The sequence below is a fragment of the Odontesthes bonariensis genome, chromosome 13, assembly GCF_027942865.1.
Source record: "Odontesthes bonariensis isolate fOdoBon6 chromosome 13, fOdoBon6.hap1, whole genome shotgun sequence".
In the NCBI taxonomy this organism is placed as follows: Eukaryota; Metazoa; Chordata; class Actinopteri; order Atheriniformes; family Atherinopsidae; genus Odontesthes; species Odontesthes bonariensis.
Window position 1 is genome coordinate 8689135 of NC_134518.1, and position 14671 is coordinate 8703805.

Below are 14671 nucleotides of genomic sequence, written 5' to 3' on the forward strand. Positions count from 1 at the left end.
TAACAAGACTGTGCCAGGCTTCTAGGATAATTCCCAAGAAGAGTTGAGTGTGGATTTTTTTTGTCAGGGGAGTTTTAAAAACCCGTATGTGTCACTTTGTAGCGGTGTCACTTTGTAGCGATGTGGTAGACTTACAATCTAAATAAAATTCTGTTTTTAATCACTTGGAAACAGTGCCAGCAAACATGTATCGTCTTAATGCAGCCAACACACATGTAGGCTACAGTGCATTCAGGTTTTTCACATTTCGTTGTTAAGTTTCAGAATGAAGGATGCAGTTCTTTTATTTACGTCTATCTAAGGATTATTACACCAACCCCCAAATTCATGAGAAATCATCTTTCAAATGTTCGTTCCAAAATAGCTTCTCCTTTTACCTCTGCTGTGGATCCAACCAACTGAAGGAATACATGGGCTACTGGCTCCTCATCCTCTACCATCCTTTACCGCATTCAAACTGATTCTAAGTTTGATTCTAACATTACTTGTTCCCTTAAGTTGTTCTGGAGAGCCATCATGCTAGCCCGATGTCAGACAAAAATGTTAACATGTTACACTATTTCCAGTTTCACAGAGTGGACTTGAGCCAGGCAACCACACCTGTGATTGGTCACTTCTGCTCAGCACACAGTAACAGCTCCATTTCCATTTCTTCCAGCATTGGATCATCATAACTTCAACTTTGCACGAGTTCCAGTGTTCCTTCCTAGAGTTTACTTGTGTTTTGAACCCTGTCGGTTTAATGGTTAGAGAACAGGCTTTAATTTAGTTTGGGATTTCTTCCCCCTTGTTTCGACTAATTACACCCTGGAATAATCTCTAGACTTGGATTTTATTCTTTCCTCATCTCATTTCCTAATTTACAGACAGTGAATTATTCATCCACCTTCTTAGTCATTTTAAACAGACTTGAATTAAATGTGTTTCGGACACCAAAGTTTCATCCAGCCTTGGTTTAGTTTCAGCCTACCACTTTGTTTAATCATCTTTGCAGATGAGCATTACATTGGTTTGTGATAAAGTAGAAAAATGTACTTTCAATTCACTCTAGAGCGTATGATTAACATGCTTATGCACCCTTCGGACACTGCAGCGGCCAAAAGAAAAAAACTTCTGTAAAAGATATACTGGTGTGTTATCCGAGCCAATGGCTCCTCCGACAAGCCTCTGTTCTTGGGTGTATTATAGGACTCGAGATATCTTTCTAAACATTATTTTGTGACAGATTTCCAGGCAGAGGAGACGAGGAGTATGAAATTAGACAAATTTAGCAGAGCCTTTCTGCTGTGTCATGCTTTTTCAGTCCTCCGTCCCTGTGCCAATTTTTTTAATCAGCACATCACATAAGGGCTTACAGTGTAGGACTCAAATGTCTGTGTGCAGGAGGAAGACAAGTGTGAGGGGAAAAAATAACAAACTTAACTTTAGGTCTACTGTTAACAAAAGGTACTGCTGGTTAAGACATGTAATGCAATGTTCAAGAAAAGCCCAAAGAACCAACTGACACAATAGGGCTGGAAAAATGGAGCTGTTACTACTACAATTCGATTCATGGGCAAGTTTTAAGACCAGAGGTTGGTTTCAAGTCAAACTCTGTACAGCTGTGAGGATTATTTGAAATCAAGTTGTATGAATCCACTGAGCTTGTCACCACATCTTTGCCATCATTAAAACCGTCAAATGTGCCATCAAAACAACACAACACAGGGAAATGATTGGAACAGGTCGGTTGTATGGACAAAACAACATTTTTGGGTTACCATGTCAACAGTGAGGTTGATGTGTCATCATAATGTGCTGTAAGGTAGCTGTTGCCTGATGTGTGCTGGATGTAATTCGACAAACTGTTGCGGGCTCGTCAGTCCTGAAGACAAACACTTGCTTTTACCGTGAACGTGCTTTCATGTTTCCTACGTGAAATCTAAATGTGATGAATGGCATTTAATTCCAGTGAATTTAAAAAACACGGAACAACACATACTTGTGCAGCGAATCGTTATATTATGCTGTAGGCCTGCTTGCGAATCAAATAAAAGCATCTTGGATTAAAATCTCTTTCTTGTGAAGATATGAAATAACACGATGCATCTCAATTAGCATATGCAGGTGTGAGCATAAAGACACTTCTCCATCTGAGCAATCAGGAGAACACATTCACACAGAGACGCTCGTGGTTCAGATGCCACTTCAGACAAGGATTTTGAATTCAGATGAGCTTGTGGGTGAAAGGGAACACACAAACACACCCTCTCACACACGTACAATTTACAATTTAAATGATGCTTTTCAAGTGGTCATGTGATCATTCCTTTTGCTGGTTACATTTGTTCCCTTCGTCCATCCAAGACATCTTCTGTGTCCTCCTCTGTCTTTTGTGACTAACAGCTTGCAAATTTGAAGAAATACATAGAAACAGACCAAAAATATGGGATGCAACTAAATTACACATGTGAACTGGATTGATGGATTAAGCAGCTGAGCATTGGGACTTCAGGAAATTTATCAGGTTTGTTAATGTCTGTTGCTATGCCATCTGGTGTCTGTAGCGATGCCTGATACAGGACGACCTTACTGGATGGCCTTTTTCATTCTGAATGTGGTGGTCACCATTGTGCCCTGTTCTGTGATCTGTGTGTATAAGTGCATGTTTCTTTAAAATGAGTGTGTACGGTAGCTCGTATTCTGTTCTATGCATGTCCTATGCATATTCTATGCGTGTCTCTGTAATGAACATGAAAATGAACTGAGACTTTGTGTTGTGTGTGCAGTATGACGGGCCCACTGCCTGATTCACACAGGTTGTCTGTGAAAACATGGACGGAGGAGGAGAGTGATCATGCTGAAAGCACACTTAGCAGGTACTTGCACACACACACATTTTTCAGAACTGTAAACGTGGCACTGGTAGCTGTAGTTTTGACATAAATGAATATGCTGACAACGACGAACACTTGTTGTTTCACATAAATGATTTGTTACATGCAATATGTGAAAAAACAGAATACTTACAAACAACGAATCACCCCTGAGGATACTGTTTGTCATTAAAGGGACGGTTGTCCTTTTTGTTGTTGATGTTGCAGTGTTTTGTGAATTTCTTGGGAGTAGTTGCGGTTTTACCAGAAGTGGACAGCAGTCAGAGCGCTCTCATTTTAGAGAAGCAGGGAGGAGGGCTGATCGGGCGAGCTAAGCTAGCAGCTACGCAAGACAGTTACATGCCGCCATTCTGACGTCCCAAATTGTCAGCGACACTTAATTTTCTATCAAACGTCCCGCCATTCAGACAATTCCTTTAATAGCCTATTAAAGCCTATTTTTCTTAGAGGAACTCCATAACCTCACAAACCAACTTTACCAAAATTATTATCAAAATTCCCTAAAATTTCAAATATCAAAATACAGGTTGTCATGTGTCGATGGTAATAAAAGGAGGAACCAAACCGTCTTGTTGGTAAAGAGCTGGTTTTGTTAACTGACTGTAGTTGCTACAGCTAACCGAGCATGATCCAGGCACGTACACAATGTCCTCACGTGTCCGCACCCTGGTGGCGTCACCTGCCGTGACTACGGCAACCTGTAGTTACTTATCACAACATCTCCCTTTTTTCAAAAGTTTAAACGTAAACAATTAAACCAGACGTACATCACTTCAATTAAAGATAAACATGAATATAACAGTCGCACTCTAGGACTTTGGGGTAGACTGCCCGCCGTCCACAGCAACGTTTATTCTGCCCCCAATAGTTGCTGTTCCTATGATGTGTGTGAACAGTTTTCAGAACAGTCCCTGGGTGGTTGATGTATTACATCAGCATTGCTGTTTGTGATCTCAGGCAATTGTATAATTCCAAGTCTTATTTATCCTGTCCATTATCAGATCTTACCCAAAACATAACACTTTGTACATATGGAACATAACTTTAACCAAGGAACATAATGTTATTTTTTCCGTACCTATCTCACCCCACAAAATTACTTAGAAAAACAGGAAACAGTGTGAAGTAGAGTGTCATTAAGTGTTCAAGTGTCTCTATATCTGAGAGGTACCCTGACCTCACAACCTTTGGATGTCAACTGAACAGCCTTGTCTGGGGATGACTGGGGTGGTGAACGCATCACAGGTGGATCTTTCAGTGGCTCTTTGGCTGGGTCCAATTACAGAAGGAGGGCTGCAGGCTGGAGGGTCAGCAGGCTCCGTCCGGACTGCAGACTACCTGCAGATGTCTTCTGTTGCGTCGCAGCACCGCACCACACTGTTGTCTGTCTTCACAATATAAGACTCAGTGCTCAGTGCTCTTGCCAATGACTTTAGCAGACATTCTCCAACCCTTCTCTCCATCCAGTTTCACTCTGACGGCCTGCCCAGTTTGAAGTTCAGGAAGTGGCAGGGCAGAGTGACTGCGGTTATAGAAGAACTGGTAAGCTGATTTAGTCTGAGCATCCTTTTGCTGGATTTGCTGTCTGTTCACAGGAGTAGCTTGTTGTTTGTTTTTCAGCCTAGGAAGTGTGGTCCTGATGTGTCTTCCAGTCATCAGTAAAGCTGGGCTCGCCTCACCCCAGTAGCAGCACTAGGGGTGGCTCTGTAGCACATCAGAGCAAGATACGGATCAGGCTGCTTTAAGATGCGTTTAGCAGTCTGCACAGCTCGCTCTACGGCACCATTTGCCTGGGGGTAGTGAGGGCTGGTGGTTATGTGTGCAAACCCATACCTTTGGCAGAAGTCTTGAAACTCACCCTAGGTGAATTGTGTGGCATTGTCACTCACCAGTTCCAGCGGGATCCCCCATCTTGCAAACATGCCTTTTAGCCTGGTAATGACCTGGTGGCTGGATGTCAAAGACAGGTGAGCAATTTCAATGTCTCTCGAGTAGTAGTCAGTCACAATGAGATAATTATGTCTCTCTAACTCACACAAAATCAGCAGCAATGCGCTGCCAGGGGCCCTCAGGTAAAGATGTGGTGAGAAGCGGTTCACGTCCTTGAGTGGGTTTGTTTTCAATGCAGAACTTACACTCTGCACTGATCCGAGGCCACCATACTAACATCCTGGCTCGAACACAACAACTTGTCACACCTTGGTGTCCCTCATGTATCTGTTTGAGCACTTCTGATCTAAGTGCAGCAGGGATGACAAGTCTATCTTGATACAACACCAGTCCATCGGTCTCAGAGAGGTGAGCTCTGGCAGAGTAATATCCATGCAGGGATGGAAGCAGCGCTGTCTTTGGTGGCCATCTGTTCCTAATAAACTGATCTTTTGCAGCTCTTCATCCTGTAGTGTGGCTGAGCGGATTTTGTCCAGTTTTTGTGATGAGACAGGTGCATTTTCCACCACTGACTCCACATATGCTTGTACCTCCTGGTCTGTGTGTTCATCACCACCGTCAGTGAGTGGGCTCCTGGAGAGAGCATCAGCTACAACGAGGTGCTTCCCCGGGACGTGCTCAGCCACCACATTGAACCTCAGAAGACGCATCAGGAGTCTTTGGCACCTTGGAGGGACTTTGTTCAAATCATATGTGTTTATGAGGGGCACAAGTGGTTTGTGATCCGTTTGTAGACGGAACGATTCCATGCCTTGCACATAGCAGGCGAATCGTTCACATGCCCACACGCCTGCAAGACACTCCTTTTCAATTTGGGAGTATCTCTTCTCTGCATTTGATAGCGTGCGGGAGCAGAATGCCACTGGCTTTAACTCCCCCTCATGTTCAATCAATCAATCAATCTTTATTTATATAACGCATTTCATACCACAGGCAACTCAATGTGCTTTACATAAAGACAGAAAAAATACAACACAGAAAAAATACAACACAGAAATACAGAGCAGGTAATTTGAGTAAACTAACAAAAGCTAACAAACATGGATAAACTTTCCTCTAAGAGGAAGCATTTAAAAATATAGCTAATAACAGAACGGTTGGTATAATAAATGATAACAGATCTTCAACATATGAATATGACTAAATTCGCCTCCTAGTGAAGCATTAAGCATTAATAAGATCAGAAACATGGATAAGCTTTCCTCTAAGAGGGAGCATTTAAGAAGCCGTTCGATGGTCCATAAATTAAATTAAAGGGGACTTGGGTAAAAAAACTTTCATCTGAGAGGAAGTATTAAGATTTATACAGTGATAAAAGGTCTTAATAAACCATTTGAATATGACTAAGTTTTCATTAATAAGATAAACCATTTGAATATAACTAAGTTTTCCTCTTAGTGAAGCGTTTAACTATAACAGGTAATTTGAGTAAACTAACAAAAGCTAACAAACATGGATAAACTTTCCTTTAAGAGGAAGCATTTAAAAATATAGCTAATAACAGAACGGTTGGTATAATAAATGATAACAGATCTTCAATATATGAATATGACTAAGTTCGCCTCCTAGTGAAGCATTAAGCATTAATAAGATCAGAAACATGGATAAGCTTTCCTCTAAGAGGGAGCATTTAAAGGTAGGGTAGGAGATCCTGGATTTTGAGTCCAGCGAAGCTGCATTTTGAAAATACAAAGGTAAAAAGTCACAACCCTTTTCTTCACTTTCCCCCCGAAGCCACGCCTCTAGAGTACATGAACGCGCACGAGCACGAAGGTGCACGAGCGCTGTTCTGACAGCAAGCATCTATCGTTGCCGTATTTAGTATTTAGTATTTAGTATATGATAACTATACGTTTAATAATGCTAGGTGCTAGCCAAGCTGGCTCTAGTTTAGCTTCCTGCCAAGCTTCTGGACGCGTAATTCGTTCACGGAGCAGGGTACGCGCACAGGGGGAAGGAGGGGGAGGGAGAAGCAGATTGCAGTTTGATAGACGGCATCAGAATCCAATCATTGTTAACGGTCCGTTCAGTATGATTGGATAGTGTTTTTCCTAGATTGTACGTTCTAGAGGCCACTAAACCTTTTCATATTTCTGTCAAAACTTTTAATTAATTGGTTGCAATTGGGGTGTGAAGAGTATTTCAAGCAATATGTAAAAAAATGTTCCAGAAAAAGATCCCCTACCCCACCTTTAAGAAGCCGTTCAATGGTCCATACATTAAATTAAAGGGGACTTGGGTAAAAAACTTTCATCTGAGAGGAAATATTAAGGTTTATACAGTGATAATAGGTCTCAATAAACCATTTGAATATGACTAAGTTTTCATTAATAAGATAAACCATTTGAATATAACTAAGTTTTCCTCTTAGTGAAGCGTTAATGAGATAGGGGTAGAATGAGAGAGGAAATAACACATTGGGGAGAGGAGGAGAGAGATCAGCACAAAGAAGGAATTGGGAAACAGTGAAGGAGTTGTGGTGTAGGAGTTCTTGCAATAACGCTGCTCCTAATCCGTAGCTGCTTGCATTAGCGCTGATGACGGTGTTGCGGTTGACATCATAATATGCAAGTGCTTGGGCTGATACAAGCATAGTTTTTACCTTCTCAAACGCCTCTTCTTGTGCACCACTCCACACGCATTCATTTTCCTTCCTGAGCAGGGGAGTGATGGGATGCAGCTCAGAGGAGAGGCTGGGCAGGAACTTTCCAACATAGTTGACAAAACCCAGGACCTGTTTGAGTTCTGTAACATTGGTTGGACTTGGCATCTGTGTGATGGCTTTACCTTTGTCCCCGTCAGGTCTTATGCCTTCTCCACTTATGATGTAGCCAAAGTACTGTATTTCTGTTTTGCAAAAATGACACTTGGCCTTGCTCAACTTTAAACCACTGTCCTTTATGGTCTTCAGCACTGCATCAAGACGAGTGTCGTGCTCTTTCCTTGTTGCTCCATAAACAAGTATGTTATCCATTACCACGACAATTCCTTCATGATCCTTCAACAGTGTCGACATCTGTCTCTTATCTATGGTATTTGGTATGGTATGGTATTTATCTGGAAGATTTCCGGAGCAGACGTGATACCAAATGGCAGACGTCGGAAGCAGAATCTCCCCATTGAGGTTATGAAGGTTGTCAGCTCTTGGCTGGAAGTATCCAATGGTCGAGAACACTTTAGCTCCAACCAGTTTGGGAGCAATATCCTCCAATGTTGGCAGGATGTACCTCTCGTGCTTGACTGCCTTGTTTAAATGTTTTAGATCAACACACACTCGCACCTACTCTTTGTTCTTCTTCTCAACTGGAACCATTGGGGCACACCAGTCTGAGGGCTCCGTAACCTCCTCAATTATGCTCAGGGCCAGCATGCTTCTGAGTTCAGCCTCAACCTTAGGCAGGAGGGGAAACGCGACGTGGCGTAGTCAGTGAGTAGGGCTCACAGTCATCTTTTAGTTCAATTTTACAAGGTCATACTTGAGCAAGCCAATATCCCCAAACACATCACTTAACATTACAGTGTCCATGCCATCAACTCTCATGACCGGTCCCATCCTTGTGGCAACACTCCGTCCCAACCTGTATTTCTTTCCCTTGTACTCACTTGTTGCCAGAAACTTGCCAATACTCTTAACTTCGCCGCCACGGCTGGTGATGGGTCTTTTCCTAACAGATACCAGCTGTGAGCGCTGTGGCAGTCTCTTAAATGCAGCCTGCGACACTACAATAATGTCTCCCCCAGTGTCTATTTTAAATTCCACAGTGCTGCCATTGACAGGTAAGTTTACAAGCCACTCATTTTCTGAATCAGGTAGATCCATTATGTCTGACACTGTCTCAACTTCTCCAAGGAAAAACATCTTGTCTGTATCAGTGGTGCTGCTGAGCATTTCAGCTACCTCTTTCAGCATCCTCGTCTGACATGCTGCCTCAAAATGTCCAATTTTATTTCACCTTCTGCACTTTTTATTCTTGGCTGGGCAGGGATGTGTTGTGTTGTCAACGTGTGTGTTCTTAGCTCTTAAATAACGACACCGTTTGTTGTAGTTCTCTGAACGTTTACTGTCTCAGGTAAGGATGGCATGTTACAGCGTACATCCCGGCTTCCAGATAACCCGGAACTACCCAACATTCACCTGTTCCTGAGGTCATCGTATTCACAAAATACAGTCACACCACATCCCCCTTTCTTTAGGCTTTGAACTTACCCTTAACTTTGTTTTAGTTTAAGCTTAGCTCAGGCTTCAATACAAATCAATAAACATTCTCTGTATAACAACAAAACAGTACTTTCTCAGCTCCTGCTATCAATGTCTCATAATACGATTAATGGTTGGATCCCAACGAGTCTGGTAAACCTGTAAATATACTGTATTAACATTGGTCATTTTCCACATCTCCATAAACCTTATAAAAACATTATAACTAGACATGTCTCCTTAACACATTGACTCCCAAGTCACGTAAAACTACGTTTTTACTGCCCATGCGTTGGCTCCCAAATGGTAAAAATATTTATATACGTTTTTTTATGGATTCTGAATCTATACATTCTAATGCACATTCTGTGTGATTTTTGTAATTATGTGATGAACAGAACTGACATAGATGGCAGTCAAAAACTGGTGTCATCATCTGGACATTTTGATCATTACGTCAATGGCTTTGCGTCAACTCAAGAACAATTTTGATAACGCTGCATTGATTGTTGTGCATTTCCGCATTTTGTCCAATCGAACATGTCGGTTTCCAGAGGGTGGCGGTAAAGTAACATAAACAAACAACAAGAAGGAGAAGAAGAGACGCGACAAGTCTAAGGAGGCGGTCTTATGAACATGTAAACTCCTTTGACACAAGGACACGACGCAAATCCTCTGACCCGGATAGTATCTAAAGTGCGACAGGCTGAAAGAGCGCACGGTTCACAAAGCCCCGATATCTCAGTTTGTTGTTGATTTTGGTGGATACCCGCCTTGGTTTAGCTAAGGATAGCTCGATAATGGCGGCACCTAGAGACACGCAGTTTTGACCCACAAAGAGTTTAAAGTCTCAGCTTTCAAACGAGCCACAACATGTTTCAGTGGCCCTATCACATAATATGCTGTGACTGTACAAAAAACGTCAAAAAATGGTTTAGAACGCTGGGAGTCTACGACATAATTCCGTAAACACCACCGGTATTCAATGTGTTAAATTCAATCTTGTTATCTCCCTTTTTTTTCTTTTTTTTCCAAAGACCGTTTTTACAGGTCAAGCCTGTGTGGCTTCTTTACTTCTCTGCCTGACATCGTTCTCATGATGCCAGCTGTACCCTTATTTTTAGCTGGTGACACAGTCTCTGGAAAAGTCTCTTGAGGAGCCTCACTCTGAGACTCGGATGCTGGCATCGGCACCAAATGTAGTCTGTTCCTCCTGAGTTCTCCTTGTGGTCCCCTGACAAGGTAGGACCGTGGTGAATTATGTTTAGATATCACGGTTCCTTCTGTTTTTGTGTCCGAGATCCACACAGAATCTCCAGGTGAGAGTTCTGGGAGATCTCTTGCTCTGTGTCTGAGATTGAAGTGTCTAGCCCCCTTTTCTCTTTGTGCTCCCTCTCCTTGTGTTGGATAGCTTGAAGGTCTGGGAGAGCTGGCTTTAAAGTCTCTGGGAAGTTGGGCAGTGGGGTGCGTGGCCCTGTAGGCCAGTAAAGCACGGTAGGGATCACAAGCTTTCTTGAGCAGGTTTTTGATAGTCTGGACCGCACGCTCTGCTTCACCGTTACTCTGGGGAAACTTGGGGCTGCTGGTTACATGGACAAACCCTTAGTCTGATGCAAATGCTTTCATTGCAGCTCCCGAAAACTGTGGGCCATTGTCATTCACAAAGGTCTCTGGGATACCGTTTCTGGCGAACATTGATTTCAGGTGAACAATGACATCTGACACCTGCACTTTACCACTTTACCTCGAGTACATCATCTCTCATATTAGCTGGTATAACTAACCAAGGATGAAGTCACTGAACCTCTTGCAGGCCCAAGTCAGAGCTAGCGCTTCTTTTTCCAACTGGGCGTAGCGCTGCTCTGTCACCGTCAGTGACCGTGAGGCATAGGCGACAGGTGCCCAGGTCTATCCAGTCTTTTGTAACATCACTGCCCCCAACCCATAGAATGAGGCGTCAGCAGATATTCTCAGAGGTTTGTTAGGGTCATACAGCTGGAGAACAGGTGATGAATATATAAAACTTATATATTATTATTATTATTATTATTATTATTATTATTATTATTATGTCAGCAGCTCCTGTTTAAGTCTATTAAATGTATTTTGCTGCTCTGGACCCCAGTACCACTGATTCTTCTTTAACAGGAGGTCTCTTAGCGGTTTGTCCTTTTCCACCAGGTTTGGTATGAATTTCCCTAACTGATTCACCATACCAAGTAATCTCCTGACCTCGGTTGTGTTCGTCGGCTTGTTCAGCTCTTGCGCAGCTCTTGTTTTGTCAGGATTGGGTTTTAGTCTGTCAGCTGAGACAATGTAGCCGAGAAACTTCACCTATTTCTTTCCGAACTCGCACGTTTTCCGGTTGAGTGTGACTCCTGCTTTCTCTGCCCCTTTCTCTGCCCCTCTCTCATCATGCTGCTCCATTGTTGTCCCCCAAATGAGGAGGTCATCCATGTGACAGACAACCCCTTCAAGGCCTGCCGTTACTTCAGTCACCATCATGTTCTGGAAGTGCTCTGGTGCGGAGGAAATGCCGCAGGGCGAGCGGTTGAAGTGATAACGCCCAAATGGCGTGATGAAGGTGGTGAGGAGCGCTGATTCTTTGGCCAAAGGAATTTGCCAGAATCTCATGTTAGCGTCTAGTCTGGTAAAAAAACTGTGCATCAGTAAGCATGCCGAGAGTCTGGTCAACTGAGGGAAGAATACATTTTTCTCTGCACACTGAGTCATTTAGGGGTGTCATGTCCACACATATTCGGACCTCTTCCTTGTCCTTTTTTGGGGCTACGACCATGCCACAGCACCAGTCCGTGGGCTGTTCTACTCGACTAATAACCCCTAGACTCTCCATTCTATCCAACTCTATTCTCACTTTACCCATTAGAGGTAGTGGCACTCGTCGTGGCACCTTGAGTGAGAATGGTTTAGCATCAGGTTTGAGTTTTATAGTGTAGGGCTTCTGAACCCGGCCAAGACCATCACAGAGTTTTGGGTAAGCAATTTTCACTGTGTCTAGGTCTATGCTTATACTGTCTAGCCTAGCCACAAGCTTGAGGTGAAGCTGCTCTGCTCAACAGCGCTACCTGTAGATCCTTCACTACAAATAGCTTCTCTGTGGTGTTTCTCTCTTTGTATGAATGTCTCTGTAGTAACCCCTGTGACATCTAATTTTGTACTCCCTGGACCATAGAGTGGTTTCTGAACGCTGTCTAGCTTTCTATCTTTATGGACAATGCCTTCAAGCACATGTTCAGGAATGGCTGATACGTCTGCTCCAGTATCTATCTTGAAGGTTACCTTTCTGCCTTTCACATTGATGTCTGCATTCCATGGACCCTCACTGTCCTCAGAAGTCATCGTTCCCAGAAACAGTCCATCAGCATCATGCAGTCTTCCAGTGTCCTCTGCTACTGCATTGACCGAGTTGGCAGATCTGCAGACTCTCCCATAATGACCACGTTTTCCACAGTTGTGGCATTCAACATTTCTAGCTGGACATTGTGATGCAGGGTGGGAAGGTGATTTGCCACATTTATTACATGAATCATATCCCCCTTTAGTCTGAATGGGTTTCTTAAATGGCTTCTGTCCCTGTGGAAGCTTTTTGAATTTGCTTCCGAGTTGTTTACTTTTTCTGAAGTGCATTGCATCTATAGCTGCTTTACTGGAATTTGCCACGCCTCTCAGATCTGATTGCTGGCGTCTAATCTCTTCAGACTGCCTAGCCATGGTGATCGCTTTGGTAAGGGTGAGATTTTTATCCAGCTGCATTTTCTCTGACAATGATGCATCTTGGAGGCCCACAACTAGACTGTCTCTGAAGAGTTCATCCTGCAGTTGTCCATACTCACAGTTTTCTGACAGTGCATAAAGTGCTGTGATGAATGAGTCCACCAGCTCTGCTGGCTGCTGCACTCTCTTGTTGAACCTGGGTCGTTCATATATGACGCTCTTTTTAGGGATGAAGTATTTGTCAAATCCCTTCTTGATAGTCTCATACAGCTCACGCTGCTCTCTGGTTAAATCCAACCCCCGTAGCACATCGTCAGCCTCATCTCCCATACAGTAAACTAGCGTGTTTACTTGGTTAGCGTCTGATGATTCGTCCAAGTTACTTGCCAGTCTTAAGCGCTCAAATCTCCGTATCCACTTCTCCCACTCATGGGGTTTGGAGAAGTTGAAGGAGTCCGGTGGTTTTATGGTGAACATAGCTGTAGGGCCGGCCGGTTGTTGTGTGGCTGCCATCTCATCTCGGTATCGTCCGCTGCGGTCCCGACGTCGTCTTGCCTGGTCACGTTCCCCGCGGTCTCGACGTCTACGATCTCCGTCGCTAGCCGTGCGTTAGCTGTGGTAGCTGCCAAGCAAGTTAGCGCCTAGCTCCGTAACTGAGACTCGACGTGACTAACGTATCGTGAACCGAGGCAGCTCCGCTTCTGACACCATGTTGTGTTGTCGACGTTTGTGTTCTTAGCTCTTAAATAACGTCACCGTTTGTTGTAGTTCTCTGAACGTTTACTGTCTCAGGTAATGATGGCACGTTACAGTGTACATCCCGGCTTCCAGATAACCTGGAACTACCCAGCATTCACCTGTTCCTGAGGTCATCGTATTCACAAAATACAGTCACACCACAGGATGTATTTTACCATGTTGTCTGTTACAGCGGGAACAGGTAGGATGTTGTTTTGACTCACTGCGTTCCTGCTTTTCCTGCCATTGTCCTTTGTTGCTGCCTCTTCTCTCATGGAACTGCCGCCTCCCCCGTCTCATGGCGTCCACTGCACACTCCGAGCGCAGGCTCACATTCTGTTGCTTTATTTGCTCGCTCTGGCGCGCTATTTGGACAGCCCTTTCAAGGGAGAGTTCAGGCTCTAGCTGTAACTTCTGTGATACATCGTTGTCAGAAAGGCCAATTACAATTCTGTCTCTGATTTGCTCATCTTTAGTCCGCCCAGAGTCAGTACTGTGCCAGTTCATATAAACTCCTCACAAAAGCCTCAACCGAATGACTGGGCTTCTGCGCTCTCTTGTGAAAACATGCTCTTTCATGGATCACGTTCCTCTTGGGCACAAAATGGTCGGAGAATTTGGCTATCACCGTGTCGTAGTTCAACTCCGTCCCGTCTCTTTCCACCTCGCCGTCATCGTCGTCATCGTACACAAAGGAATCATAAATTGTCTCCACCTCTCTCCCCATGGCGTAGAGAAGCGTGTTGACTTGAACTTCCCAACTATCTCTGTCCAACTTCGGAACATGCACTTCTCGGCATAACACCGGCTCCACATTGGCCATTCCGACGGGCGAGTGAAGTCAAAAGATTCCGGAGGTCCGAGCTTCGCCATGCCTTATTTTGTGAGCGTGAAGTCGGCCACTTCTGACACCATGTCATGTGTCGATGGTAATAAAAGGAGGAACCAAACCGTCTTGTTGGTAAAGAGCTGGTTTTATTAACTGGCTGTAGTTGCTACAGCATGATCCAGGCACGTACACAACGTCCTCACATATGCGCACCCTGGTGGCGTCACCTGCCGTGACAACGGCAACCTGTAGTTACTTAACACAACACAGGTATTAATGTAAATCGGGCGAGTCTGAAGCATGTTAGATCAAGCAGAAATACAGTGTTACCAAACTCGAGCTGGC

The 14671-nt window shown here is 43.9% G+C and overlaps 1 protein-coding gene across 3 annotated transcripts in view; it reads left to right on the forward strand.

Annotated features, from left to right (window-relative positions):
* The window catches only part of cnga2a (cyclic nucleotide gated channel subunit alpha 2a), a 38061-nt gene continuing 23390 nt past the window's right edge, over nucleotides 1-14671 (forward strand). For 2 of the 3 annotated variants that reach the window (XM_075480853.1, XM_075480855.1), the window contains exons 1-2: nucleotides 2333-2506; nucleotides 2769-2858. In XM_075480853.1, the coding sequence (XP_075336968.1) occupies nucleotides 2770-2858 (89 nt within the window). In that variant the 5' untranslated portion in view covers nucleotides 2333-2506; nucleotide 2769. Of the gene's footprint in view, nucleotides 43-2332; nucleotides 2507-2768; nucleotides 2859-14671 lie in introns of those variants that run through there. The other variant, XM_075480854.1, reaches the window with a different exon arrangement.